Here is a 15,026-nt window from a genome sequence, read left to right on the forward strand (position 1 = left end):
TCATGACTTACACTCAAGCATGCCATGTTCAAGCTTCACCAAACTTCATATGTTTCTTGAAAGCACTGGCCTGAACACATCTGCATGCCAATATTCAGTTATAGGCATAGCGCCACCAGCTGGCAGCAGGAAGATTGGCACATATCAATGACTTTGACATATTCCTCCTACATTTACTGTGTTAATAGCATAGTGCCCACCATTCGCCACCGATCGGCGGTGAGCCCGAGTGCGAGGGCCCTACCATCGCTGCTTGCAGCTTTAATTATTCTTCTTCTTCTTCTTCTCCAAAATGAAAAGTCTTTTTGAGGGCCTAAACATGCCCGAAAACTCACGAAACTTTGCACACGCATCAGACCTGGCGAAAATTTACATCTGATATGGTTTTCAAAAGTGGGTGTGGCAAAATGGCTCGATAGCGCCACCTATAAAATTTCAACGGAGTGCGCCTCGAGCTACGTTTCACGTACATGTACGAAACTCGGTACACATGTGTAACACACCAATACCTACAAAAATGTCTCCTGGTGCAACATCCGAAACCCAACAGGAAGTCCGTTATATTGAATTTCCTGTACGATTTTTGTGCAGTTTTTGCCATTTTCAGGCCTCGTACTTTAACGAACTCCTCCTACAGTTTTTATCCGATCATCTTCAAATTTGCTGAATATCATCATAAGGCCTTTGCGATGTTAAATTGCGAAGCTATAGAGTTTTCGTCGATGGGCGTGTCCGTGGCGGCCTGACAAACTTTGATGTTTCGCCATGAAAAAGGAAGTTGCTATAACTCAGGCATACGATGTCCGATCTGCCTCAAACTTCACATGTTTGATGACAGTCCAGTCCTGAACACATGTCAGTGCCCAAATTCAGTTATAGTCATAGCGCCACCTGCTGACAACAGGAAATGACATGTTTAACACTGTTACGGACTCTTAGCAACATATTGAAAAGCGTTAACAAGTCGTAAATAGGCTAGCAACATGCTACAAACATGCTAAAACATGCTAGCAACACTTAGCTAAGAGCTAAAGCATGCTATTAATACAAATACAAAAGGAAATTGCTGTAACTCATGTATATACTGTTGAATCTGACCCAAACTTAATATTCAACATGCTACAAAAATAATAAAGCATGCTAGCAACACTTAGCTAATATTCTAAAGCATGCTAATAATACAATAAAACAGGAAGTTACTCTAACTCAGGCATACCATGTCCAATCAGCCCCAAACTTAACATGTTTGATAAGAATCCTGGCCTAAACACACGCCCATGCCTGTATTCAGTTATAGTTATAGCGCCACCAGCTGGTAACAGGAAGCCATATGTTTAATACTGTTGTGGATGACTAGCAACATTTTTAAAAAAATTCAACAACTGTTAAAAAGGGTAGAAACATGCTAGAAACATGCTATAACATGTTAGCAACATTTAGCTAAGTGCTAAAGCATGCTCTTAATGCAATGAAACAGGAAGTTACTGTAACTCAGGCATGCAATGTCCAATCAGCCCCAAACTTCACATGTTTGATAACAGTCGTGACCTGAAGATGTCTACATGCCAATATTCAGTTATAGTTATAGCACCACCTACTGTCAACAGGAAGTGACATGTTTAACACTGTGACACACTATTAGCAACACACTAAAAAAGCCATTGAGTGCTAAACTAGTTCAAAACGTACTCAAACATGCTAGCAACACTTACTTAGTGCTAAAGCATGTTGTTAAAGACATAAAACAGGAAGTTACTCTAACTCAGGCATACCATGTCCAATCAGCCCCAAACTTAACATGTTTGATAAGAATCCTGGCCTAAACACACGCCCATGCCTGTATTCAGTTATAGTCATAGCGCCACCTGCTGACAACAGGAAGTGATGTTTAATGGTGTTACGGAGTCCTAGCAACATATTAAAAAGCTTTAGCAAGTTTTAAATAGGCTAGCATCATGTTAGAATCATGTTAAAACATGCTAGCAACACTTAGCTAAGAGCTAAAGCATGATATTAATACAAAGAAAAATAAGTGTAACTCAAGCATACAATGTCCAATCAGCCCCAAACTTAATATGTTTGATAAGAGTCCTGGCCTGAATACATTTACATGCCAGTATTTAGTTATAGTCATAGCGCCACCAGCTGGCAACAGCAAATTACTTGTTTTACACTAACTTAAGCATGCAATGTACAATTTGCACCAAACTTGACATGTTTGCCAATAGTCCTGGCCTGAAGACATCTAAAAGCCAATATTTCTTAATAGCGCCACCTGTTGGCAGCAGGATATGTCATGACTTACACTCAAGCATGCCATGTTCAAGCTTCACCAAACTTCATATGTTTCATGAAAGCACTGGCCTGAACACATCTGCATGCCAATATTCAGTTATAGGCATAGCGCCACCAGCTGGCAGCAGGAAGATTGGCACATATCAATGACTTTGACATATTCCTCCTACATTTACTGTGTTAATAGCATAGTGCCCACCATTCGCCACCGATTGGCGGTGAGCCCGAGTGCGAGGGCCCTACCATCGCTGCTTGCAGCTTTAATTAGGGCCCGAGCACCGATGGTGTGAGGACCCTATTGGATCTGCTTCGTTTATTATTATTATTATTATTATTCTCCAAAATGAATCGCATTTTTGAGGGCTTAGACATACCCGAAAACTCATGAAACTTCGCACACACATCAGACCTGGCGAAAATTTACGTCTGATATGGGTTGCAGAAGTGGGTGTGGCAAAATGGCTCGACAGCGCCACCTTTAGACGTTCAGCGGTGTGCGCTTTCAGCTGTGATTCACGTACATGCACGGAAATCGGTACACACATGTAACACACCAATACCTACAAAAAAGCCTCTTGGAGCAAAATTAGACACCCAACAGGAAGTCGGTTATTTTTAATTTTCTCAGCAAATTTTGTGTCATTTTTGCCATTTTCAGGCCTCGTACTTGAACGAACTCCTAATAGAGATTTATTCGGATCAACGCCAAATTTGCTGAGTCTAATCTAAAGCCCTTTGTGACGTTAAATTGCGAAGATCTAGAGTTTTCATCGGAGGGCGTGTCCGTGGCGGCCTCGCAAATTTCGATGTTTCGCCATAAAAAAGGAAGTTGCTATAACTTAGCCATAAAATGTCCGATCTGTCCCAAACTTCACATGTGTGATAACACTCCTGACCTGAAGACATCTACATGCCCATATTCAGTTATAGTCATAGCGCCACCTGCAGGCAACAGAAAGTGTCATGCTGTACTCTTCAACCAACTCCTCCAAGAAATTTATACAGATCAATACCAAAATAGGCCAGTCTAATATAAAGGCCTTAGCGATGTTAAATTGTGAAGATCTTGAGTTTTCAGTAAAGGGCGTGTCCGTGGCGGCCTGACAAATTTCGAGGTCTCGCCATTGATATAAAACTTGTTATAACTCAGCCATAAAATGTCCGATTTGCCTCAAACTTCACATATTCGATAAGAGTCCTGGCCTGAACACATCTCAAGGCCAATATTGTATTATAATCACAGCGCCACCTGTTGGCAACAGGAAATGACTTGTTTCAAACTCCTCCTAGAGATTTAATGATATCAACATTATATTTGGTCATTCTGATCTAGAGGCCTTAGAGATGTTAAATTGCGAAGATCTTGAGTTTTCGTTAAAGGGCGTGTCTGTGGCGGCGTGACAAAGTTTGATGTTTCGCCATGGACATAGAAGTTGTTATAACTCAGCCATAAAATGTCCGATCTGCCTCAAACTACACAGGTTTGGTAAGAGTCCTGGCCTGAAGATACCTAAAGGACAATATTCAGATATTATCATAGCGCCACCTGTTGGCAGCAGGATATATCATATCTTTCACTAACTCAAACATACCAAGGCCAATCTGCACCAAACTTCATATGTTTGATAAAAGTGCTGGCCTGAACACATCTAAATGCCAATAATTAGTTATAGGCATAGCGCCACCAGCTGGCAGCAGGAAATTTGGCACTTTTAAGTGACTTTGACATATTTCTCCTATTTTTACTCTATTAAAAGCATACTGCCCACCATTAGCTGTGTTCCTGAAGCCACCGGTCGGTGGTGAGCCCATGTGCGAGGGCCCGTACATCGCTGCTTGCAGCTTTAATTATTATTATTCTTCTCCAAAATGAATCGCATTTTAGAGGACCTAAACATTCCCGAAAACTCACAAAACTTTGCACACACATCAAACCTGGCGAAAATTTACGTCTGATATGGGGTTCAGAAGTGGGTGTGGCAAAATGGCTCGACAGCGCCACCTTTAGACGTTCAGTGGTGTGCGCTTTCAGCTGTGATTCACGTACATGCACGGAAATCGGTACACACATGTAACACACCAATACCTACAAAAAAGCCTCTTGGAGCAAAATCCGGAACCCAACAGAAAGTCGGTTAATATTAATATTCTCAACAAAATTTGTGTCATTTTTGCCATTTTCAGGCGTCGTAATTGAACGAACTCCTCCTAGAGATTTATTCGGATCAAAGCCAAATTTGGTGAGTCTAATCTAAAGCCCTTTGTGACGTTAAATTGCGAAGATCTAGAGTTTTCATCAGAGGGCGTGTCCGTGGCGGCCTGGCAAATTTCGATGTTTCACCATAAAAAAGGAAGTTGCTATAACTCAGGCATGAAATGTCCGATCTGCCCCAAACTTCACATGTGTGATAACACTCCTGACCTGATGACATCTACATGTCCATATTCAGTTATACTCATAGCGCCACCTGCTGGCAACAGGTAGTGTCATGCTGTACTCTGCAACAAACTCCTCCTAGAAATTTATACAGATCAACACCAAAATCGGTCAGTCTAATATAAAGGCTTTAGTGATGTTAAATTGCGAAGATCTTGAGTTTTCGTTGAAGGGCGTGTCCGTGGCGGCCTGACAAATTTCGAGGTCTCGCCATGGATATAAAACTTGTTATAACTCAGCCATAAAATGTCCGATTTGCCTCAAACTTCACATGTTCGATTAACGTCCTGACCTGAACACATCTGAAAGCCAATATTCTGTTATAATCACAGCGCCACCTGTTGGTAACAGGAAATGACTTGTAGCAAACTCCTCCTACAGATTTAATGATATCAACATTAAATTTGCTCAGTCTGATCTAGAGGCCTTAGAGATGATAAATTGTGAAGATCTTGAGTTTTCGTTAAAGGGCGTGTCCGTGGCGGCGTCACAAAGTTTGATGTTTCGCCATGGACATAGAAGTTGTTATAACTCAGCCATAAAATGTCCGATCTGCCTCAAACTTCACAGGTTTGGTAAGAGTCCTGGCCTGAAGACACCTAAAGGCCAATATTCAGATATTATCATAGCGCCACCTGTTGGCAGCAATATATATAATATCTTCCACTAATTCAAATATACCAAGGTCAATCTGCACCAAACTTCATATGTTTGATGAAAGTGCTGGCCTGAACACATCTACATGCCAATAATCAGTTATAGGCATAGCACCACCAGCTGGCAGCAGGAAATTTGGCACATTTAAGTGACTTTGAAATATTTCTCCTATTTTTACTGTATTAAAAGCATACTACCCACCATTTGCTGTGTTCCTAAAGCCACCGGTCGGCGGTGAGCCCGTGTGCGAGGGCCCGTTCATCGCTGCTTGCAGCTTTAATTCTTCTTCTTCTTCTTCTTCTTCTTCTCCAAAATGAAAAGTCTTTTTGAGGGCCTAAACATGCCCGAAAACTCACGAAACTTTGCACACGCATCAGACCTGGCGAAAATTTACATCTGATATGGTTTTCAAAAGTGGGTGTGGCAAAATGGCTCGATAGCGCCACCTATAAAATTTCAACGGAGTGCCCCTCGAGCTACATTTCACGTACATGTACGAAACTCGGTACACATATGTAACACACCAATACCTACAAAAAAGTCTCCTGGTGCAACATCCGAAACCCAACAGGAAGTCCGTTATATTGAATTTCCTGTACGATTTTTGTGCAGTTTTTGCCATTTTCAGGCCTCATACTTTAACGAACTCCTCCTACAGTTTTTATCCGATCATCTTCAAATTTGCTGAGTGTCATCATAAGGCCTTTGCGATGTTAAATTGCGAAGCTTTAGAGTTTTCGTCGAAGGGCGTGTCCGTGGCGGCCGGACAAACTTTGATGTTTCGCCATGAAAAAGGAAGTTGCTATAACTCAGGCATACGATGTCCGATCTGCCTCAAACTTCACATGTTTGATGACAGTCCGGTCCTGAACACACGTCAGTGCCCATATTCAGTTATAGTCATAGCGCCACCTGCTGACAACAGGAAGTGACATGTTTAATACTGTTACGGACTCCTAGAAACATATTGAAAAGCGTTAACAAGTCTTAAATAGGCTAGCAACATGCTACAAACATGCTAAAACATGCTAGCAACACTTAGCTAAGAGCTAAAGCATGCTATTAATACAAATACAAAAGGAAATTGCTGTAACTCATGTATATAATGTTGAATCTGACCCAAACTTAATATTCAACATGCTACAAAAATAATAAAGCATGCTAGCAACACTTAGCTAATATGCTAAAGCATGCTAATAATACAATGAAACAGGAAGTTACTCTAACTCAGGCATACAATGTCCAATCAGCCCCAAACTTAACATGTTTGATAAGAATCCTGGCCTAAACACACGCCCATGCCCGTATTCAGTTATAGTCATAGCGCCACCAGCTGGTAACAGGAAGCCACATGTTTAATACTGTTGTGGATGCCTAGCAACATTTAAAAAAAAAATCCACAACTGTTAAACAGGGTAGCAACATGCTAGAAACATGCTATAACATGTTAGCAACATTTAGCTAAGTGCTAAAGCATACTCTTAATGCAATGAAACAGGAAGTTACTGTAACTCAGGCATGCAATGTCCAATCAGCCCCAAACTTCACATGTTTGATAACAGTCCTGGCCTGAAGATGTCTACATGCCAATATTCAGTTATAGTTATAGCGCCACCTACTGTCAACAGGAAGTGACATGTTTAACACTGTGACACACTATTATCAACACACTAAAAAATCCATTGAGTGCTAAACTAGTTTAAAACGTACTCAAACATGCTAGCAACACTTACTTAGTGCTAAAGCATGTTGTTAAAGACATAAAACAGGAAGTTACTGTAACTCAGGCATGCAATGTCCAATCAGCCCCAAACTTCACGTTTGATAAGAGTCCTGGCCTGAAGATATATACATGCCCATATTCAGTTATAGTCACAGCGCCACCTGCTGACAACAGGAAGCCATATGTTTAATACTGTTGTGGATGACTAGCAACATTTAAAAAAAAATTCAACAACTGTTAAAAAGGGTAGAAACATGCTAGAAACATGCTATAACATGTTAGCAACATTTAGCTAAGTGCTAAAGCATGCTCTTAATGCAATGAAACAGGAAGTTACTGTAAGTCAGGCATGCAATGTCCAATCAGCCCCAAACTTCACATGTTTGATAACAGTCGTGACCTGAAGATGTCTACATGCCAATATTCAGTTATAGTTATAGCGCCACCTACTGTCAACAGGAAGTGACATGTTTAACACTGTGACACACTATTAGCAACACACTAAAAAAGCCATTGAGTGCTAAACTAGTTCAAAACGTACTCAAACATGCTAGCAACACTTACTTAGTGCTAAAGCATGTTGTTAAAGACATAAAACAGGAAGTTACTGTAATTCAGGCATGCAATGTCCAATCAGCCCCAAACTTCACATGTTTGATAAGACTCCTGGCCTGAAGATATATACATGCCCATATTCAGTTATAGTCACAGCGCCACCTGCTGACAACAGGAAGTGATGTTTAATGGTGTTACGGACTCCTAGCAACATATTAAAAAGCTTTAGAAAGTTATAAATAGGCTAGCATCATGCTAGAATCATGTTAAAACATGCTAGCAACACTTAGCTAAGAGCTAAAGCATGATATTAATACAAAGAAAAATAAGTGTAACTCATGCATACAATGTCCAATCTGACCCAAGCTTAATATGTTTGATAAGAGTCCTGGTCTGAACACAAGCCCATGCCCATATTCAGTTATAGTCATAGTGCCACCTGCTGGCAACAGGAAGTCACATGTTTAATACTGTTGTGGATGCCAAGCAACATTTTAAAAATATCAACAAGTGTTAAATAGGGTAGCAACATGCTAGAAACATGTTAGCAACATTTAGCTAAGTGCTAAAGCATACTCTTAATGCAATGAAACAGGAAGTTACTGTAACTCAGGCATGCAATGTCCAATCAGCCCCAAACTTAATATGTTTGATAAGAGTCCTGGCCTGAATACATTTACATGCCAGTATTTAGTTATAGTCATAGCGCCACCAGCTGGCAACAGCAAATTACTTGTTTTACACTAACTTAAGCATGCAATGTACAATTTGCACCAAACTTGACATGTTTGCCAATAGTCCTGGCCTGAAGACATCTAAAAGCCAATATTTCTTAATAGCGCCACCTGTTGGCAGCAGGATATGTCATGACTTACACTCAAGCATGCCATGTTCAAGCTTCGGCAAACTTCATATGTTTCTTGAAAGCACTGGCCTGAACACATCTGCATGCCAATATTCAGTTATAGGCATAGCGCCACCAGCTGGCAGCAGGAAGATTGGCACATATCAATGACTTTGACATATTCCTCCTACATTTACTGTGTTAATAGCATAGTGCCCACCATTCGCCACCGATCGGCGGTGAGCCCGAGTGCGAGGGCCCTACCATCGCTGCTTGCAGCTTTAATTAGGGCCCGAGCACCGATGGTGTGAGGACCCTATTGAATCTGCTCCGTTTATTAGGGCCCGAGCCCAAAAGGGCGAAGGCCCTATTGTTCTTCTAAGGGTTCTTATTTTTTTTTTTTTTTTCAACCGTTGGGGCACTTTTGGGGGCCTTAACATACTCAAAAACTCTTGAAAATTTGTACACATGTCGGAATCTGCCGTCGTCCGGACGCCACAGAGGCTGGGACCCGGGCGTGGTTCAGGGCCTCTACAGCGCCCCCTGGAACACAGTTTGAAAACTTGATGTACTGCGCACACATACTTGCACGTATTGATATGAAACTCGGTACACATATAGATCTCACTGAGCCAAACAACTTTTGTACTCTATGTCATGGGCTGAACGCAACAGGAAGTGAGATATTTAGGGCTGTTTAAAAAGCGCATGCTCTGGAATTTAACGTACTCCTCCCAGGGTTTCCATTGGATTGTCACCAAACTCGGTCAGCATGATCTCAAGACATTGGGGACGCTAAATTGCGAGGGGATTTTTGATATCTCGAACGGTTTGGCCGTGGCAAGGCGACAAAGTTATGGCGAGAAATGAGAAACAGGAAGTGTCTAATAACTGTTGCACACATTGCCTGATTCTGATGAATCTTCACCAGATTGTTCGTTGTATGATGCCGATTCCATAAAGGTGACTATTATGAGTCAAAGTTATAGCGCCACCAACTGGCAGCAGGAAGCGTGTCATTTTCAAAATGCTTTGAAATCAGCCTCTTAATTTTACTTGATTTTCTTTAAACTTCATCAAAATCATGTCAAAACACGGCCGATAAGAATATGTAAAGGGGTCGATGATAAATCAAATGCTGTTGCCATGGCAACGTCTCAAACTTTACAATTAGATTCCTGTCTTTTCGAGGCAGATAACATGCTTAGAATTTCATGAAACTCAACACACACATCAATATTAATGATAGTTAGACACTGGCAAAAGATCATAAATGGGCGTGGAGCAGGCACTCTATAGCGCCATCTTTTGACAAAAGTTGGGGGGTTAGTTTTTCCTACAGTCACCAAACTCTGTACATATATTGTTCTCATCAATCTGGACAACTTTCTAAATTAAACTAATTAGCTAACACCAACAGGAAGCCGGCTATTTTGATTTGAATGTGGATTTTTGGAAAAATCAGGCTGTTAACAAATTTATACTCCTCCTAAGAAGAACAAGCTGTTCACACCAAACTTTTTTAACATGGAGAGAAGATTCTGAAGATGTTAAATTGCGAGCGGTTTTGGGATATCTTGAACGGTGTTGACGTGGTGATTTTTTAAAGATGTATAACCATCATTTTCTATATCTTTAAAGTGCAGCATCTTAACTATTTAAAACTTTTTTCACACAGAGATCTTATCATTCTGAGCAAGTGCTGTAAATATCAATTTAATTCAAGCTTCTACGAATTAAAGAAAATTAAAAAAAGAAATCAGAAGCCTGCTGTCACTCTGCCTTGAGTGTCTGTGTTCAGTCACCATTGAGTGACTGAAGAGAGACTGAAGGGGGAGGGGTGAAAGGGAGAGAGGGAGAGAGAGTAGAACATGCTGTCTTGCTAAAGACCATCTTTGAGGAAAAAATGCACATTGATGTTACATAAATATGTTTGATCTTTGAGAGTCTGATATTTTGAGAAAATATAAAGGGTCACTAAGTCTTTCATTGTTTGTATTTTGCAGTTGTTGTTTTTTTATTTATTTTTTACTGAACTGTACCATGAACTTGTCCTATTCAGTCACATAGCAAAAGATTAAGAAAAATACAACTTTTTAGCATGAGCGGTTCATCTTCATTGATAGACATTTATTTTCATAGTGTTATTTATTGAATATAACATTTTAATTAACAGTTTCAAGACAAACTTTGTCAACAAAACAAACTTTGCTGTTATCTGTTCAAAACATCTGAAAATTTTACCATTTTAAGATCAGTTATATATATATATCGCCCGATTACAATACTCAACTTGATTTTTAAAGATATTTTCAAAGAATGAAGCGTTTATAGAGCACTTTATTGGGTATTGCTGTACGCCCACATGAACTGTGTTCATGTTCATGTTAATTCACAGTACATAAACTAATGTTAAAAGATACTAATTTACCTTTAAACAATATATGAATACTTTTTTTAGCTTAATATTAATTAACATTAATAAATGCTATTTAATTATTGTTCATGTTAACTAATATAGTTAATGTTAACAAATGAAACTGGATGGCAACATTTTATATAGTATGTGTATGTGTCTCTGTGTTGATTTTAAAGTCTAACCCTTTCAATTCTGTAAACTTTAAATCCAAACTGGCTGAGGGTTACTGTGAATGCATGTGCCAACTGGGCACCGTTTTCCTAATTGATTCTTTCTTAGTTATGTAGCGCTTAAAAGTTATGTCTTATAACAGGAGTCACCTGCAAAGCAATATCCACACACAAAATGAACAGATAGGTAACGATGACATTGAAGCAGAAGTGGTGGACGTAAAGCAAGCATTAATAACATTTTGTTATCATCATGAATTACATGTTCTTATCATCATCATCAGAATATTGGGAAAATGTTCCCTATATTGTGAACGGCTTTGGGATATCTTGAACGGTGTTGATGTGGTGATTTATGAAAGTAACAATAAAAAAGATGAAGAGTTATTTTCATATATCTTTAAATTGCATTATTCTAACTCATCAAAACTTTTTACATATAAAGAACAAGAAATTCTTAGGAAATACGTGTAGTTTCAAAATGTTATCATGCTCAGAGGCCCCAAAAACATTAAAAGTGTCAAATAAATTCGTCAGATTAAAGCTCTAATACCAGGGATGAACACTAGAGGTCCTCATAAGATAAGGAATCGTTTGACCTCTAATGCTATTTAGCTCATTCTCAGTGTATAAGAATGACAATAATCCATAGAATCAGTTGATATGTACTGTACTGTCAGTGTAATTTTACATAATTATTTTGTATAGGTGCTTAAAGAGCATTAAAATATTTTTTTTTATCTTTTAAGGAAAAATTATGTGATTTAAATACATATATACACACTCACTGATAGAACAAAGTATCTTATAAGTATGACACTATACTGCTCAGTTCACTTAATTAGAATGAGAAACAAATACAAAAAGGCCAAAAAATCAACTAAGTTAATATGTATTTATTTTTTAATATATTTGTTTATAATTATTTCACAGATGCTTATAGACTATTAAAACAATATTTAAAAATGCTTGTAGACCATAAAACATGGTAACTATTTAAAATAGGGTCCAATACCTACAAAAAAGCCTCTAGGAGCAAAATTTGACACCCAACAGGAAGTCGGTTATTTTTAATTTTCTCAAATTTTGTCATTTTTGCCATTTTTAGGCCTCCTACTTGAAAGAACTCCTCCTAGAGATTTATCCGGATTAACGCCAAATTTGCTGAGTGTAATCTAAAGCCCTTTGTGACGTTAAATTGCAAAGATCTAGAGTTTTCATTGGAGGGCGTGTCCAAATCGGTCTCGCAAATTTCGATGTTTCGCCATGAAAAAGGAAGTTTCTATAACTCAGGCATACAATGTCCGATCTGTCCCAAACTTCACATGTGTGATAACACTCCTGACCTGAAGACATCTACATTCCCATATTCAGTTCTAGTCATAGCGCCACCTGCTGGCAACAGGAAGTGTCATGCTGTACTCTACAACAAACTCCTCCAAGAGATTTATACAGATCAACACCAAAATCGGTCAGTCTAATAAAAAGGCTTTAGTGATGTTAAATTGCGAAGATCTTGAGTTTTTGTTGAAGGGCATGTCCGTGGTGGCCTGACAAAGTTTGATGTTTGGTCATGGACATAGAAGTTGTTATAACTCAGCCATAAAATGTCCAATCTGCCTCAAACTTCACATGTTTGATAAGAGTCCTGGCCTGAAGACATCTTAAGGCCAATATTCAGATATTATCATAGCGCCACCTATTGACAGCAGGATATATCATATCTTGCACTAACTTAAACATACCAAGGTCAATCTGCATCAGACTTCATATGTTTGATGAAAGTGCTGGCCTGAACCCATCTACATGTCAATAATCAGTTACAGGCATAGCGCCACCAGCTGGCAGCAGGAGGTTTGGCACATTTAAGTGACTTTGATCTATTTTTCCTACATTTACTGTATTAAAAGCATACTGCCCACCGTTTGCTGTTTTCCTAAAGCCACCGGTCGGCAGTGAGCCCTGGTGCGAGGGCCCGTTCATCGCTGCTTGCAGCTTTAATTAGGGCCCGAGCCCAAAAGGGCGAAGGCCCTATTGTTCTTCTAAGGATTCTTATTTGTTTTTTTTTTTTTTTTTTTTTTTTTCAACCGTTGGGGCACTTTTGGGGGACTTAACATACTCAAAAACTCTTGAAAATTTGCACACACGTCGGAATCTGCCGTCGTCCGGACGCCACAGAGGCTGGGACCCGGGCGTGGTTCAGGGCCTCTACAGCGCCCCCTGGAACACAGTTTGAAAACTTGATGTACTGCGCACACATACTTGCACGTACTCATATGAAACTCGGTACACATATAGAACTCATCGAGCTGAACAACTTTTGTACTCTATGTCATGGGCTCCACGCAACAGGAAGTGAGATATTTAGGGCTGTTTAAAAAGCGCATGCTCTGGAATTTAACGTACTCCTCCCAGGAATTCCATGGGATTGTCACCAAACTCGGTCAGCATGATCTCAAGACATTGGGGACGCTAAATTGCGAGGAGATTTTTGATATCTCGAACGGTTTGGCCGTGGCAAGGCGACAAAGTTATGGCGAGAAATGAGAAACAGGAAGTGTCTAATAACTGTTGCACACATTGCCTGATTCTGATGAAACTTCACCAGTTTGTTCCTTGTATGATGCCGATTCCATAAATGTGACTATTATGAGTCAAAGTTATAGCGCCACCAACTGGCAGCAGGAAACGTGTCATTTTCAAAATGCTTTGAAATCAGCCTCTTAATTTTACTCAATTTTCTTTAAACTTCATCAAAATCATGTCAAAACACGGCCGATAAGAATATGTAAAGGGGTCGATGATAAATCAAATGCTGTTGCCATGGCAACGTGTCAAACTTTAAAATTACATTCCTGTCTTTTCGAGGCAGATAACATGCTTAGAATTTCATGAAACTCAACACACACATCAATATTAATGATAGTTAGACACTGGCAAAAGGTCATAAATGGGCATGGAGCAGGCACTCTATAGCGCCATCTTTTGACAAAAGTTGGGGGGTTAGTTTTTCCTACAGTCACCAAACTCTGTACATATATTGTTCTCATCAATCTGGACAACTTTCTATATCAAACTCATTAGCTAAGACCAACAGAAAGCCGGCTATTTTGATTTGAAGGTGGATTTTTTGAAAAATCAGGTAGTAAACAAATTCACACTACTCCTAAGAACAACCAGCTGTTCACACCAAACTTTTTTAACATGAAGAGAAGATTCTGAAGATGTTAAATTGCGAGCGGATTTTGGATATCTTGAACGGTGTTGACGTGGTGATTTTTTAAAGATGTAGTAAAAAACATAACCCTAATTTTTTATATCTTTAAAGTGCAGCATCCAAACTCTTTAAAACTTTTTTCACACAGAGATCTAATCATTCTGAGCAAGTGCTGGAAATATTAATTTTATACAAGCTTCAATGAATTAAAGAAAATTAAAAAAATAACTCAGAAACCTGCTGTCACTCTGGTGAATGTCTCTACAGTATGTGTGTGCGTTCAGTCAGGCACAGAGAAGCTCATTATTGCAGGGGGGAGAGGTGAGAGGCAGAGAGGGTGACAGAGTAGAGAGCCATCCTACAGACCATCTTTGAACAAAAAATGCACATATGTAGTGTAATTACATAAATATGTCTGATCTTTGAGAGTCTGATATTTTGAGAAAATATAAAGGGTCACTAAGTCTTTCATTGTTCGTATTTTGCAGTTGTTGTTTTTTATTTATTTTTTACTTAACTGTACCATGAACTTGTCCTATTCAGTCACATAGCAAAAGACTTTTTAGCATGATCAATTTATCTTCATTGATAGACAATATTTACATAGTGTTATTTATTGAATATAAAATAATAATAATAAAAAATTATGACAAACTTTGACAACAAAACAAACGTTACTGTTAATTTCTTCAAAACATCTGAAAACCAT

General features: G+C 39.2%; 1 protein-coding gene across 1 annotated transcript in view; it reads left to right on the plus strand.

The window, feature by feature from the left end:
• The window catches only part of LOC141302359 (putative ATP-dependent RNA helicase DHX57), a 44,421-nt gene extending 32,200 nt beyond the window's left edge, over positions 1-12,221 (plus strand). The window contains exon 8 of the mRNA XM_073832406.1: positions 12,209-12,221. Coding sequence (XP_073688507.1) covers positions 12,209-12,221 — 13 coding nt within the window. The remainder of the gene's footprint in view (positions 1-12,208) is intronic.
• The last annotated feature ends 2,805 nt before the right edge of the window (positions 12,222-15,026 follow it).

Source organism: Garra rufa, unplaced genomic scaffold (genome assembly GCF_049309525.1).
Source record: "Garra rufa unplaced genomic scaffold, GarRuf1.0 hap1_unplaced_001, whole genome shotgun sequence".
Classification (NCBI taxonomy): Eukaryota; Metazoa; Chordata; class Actinopteri; order Cypriniformes; family Cyprinidae; genus Garra; species Garra rufa.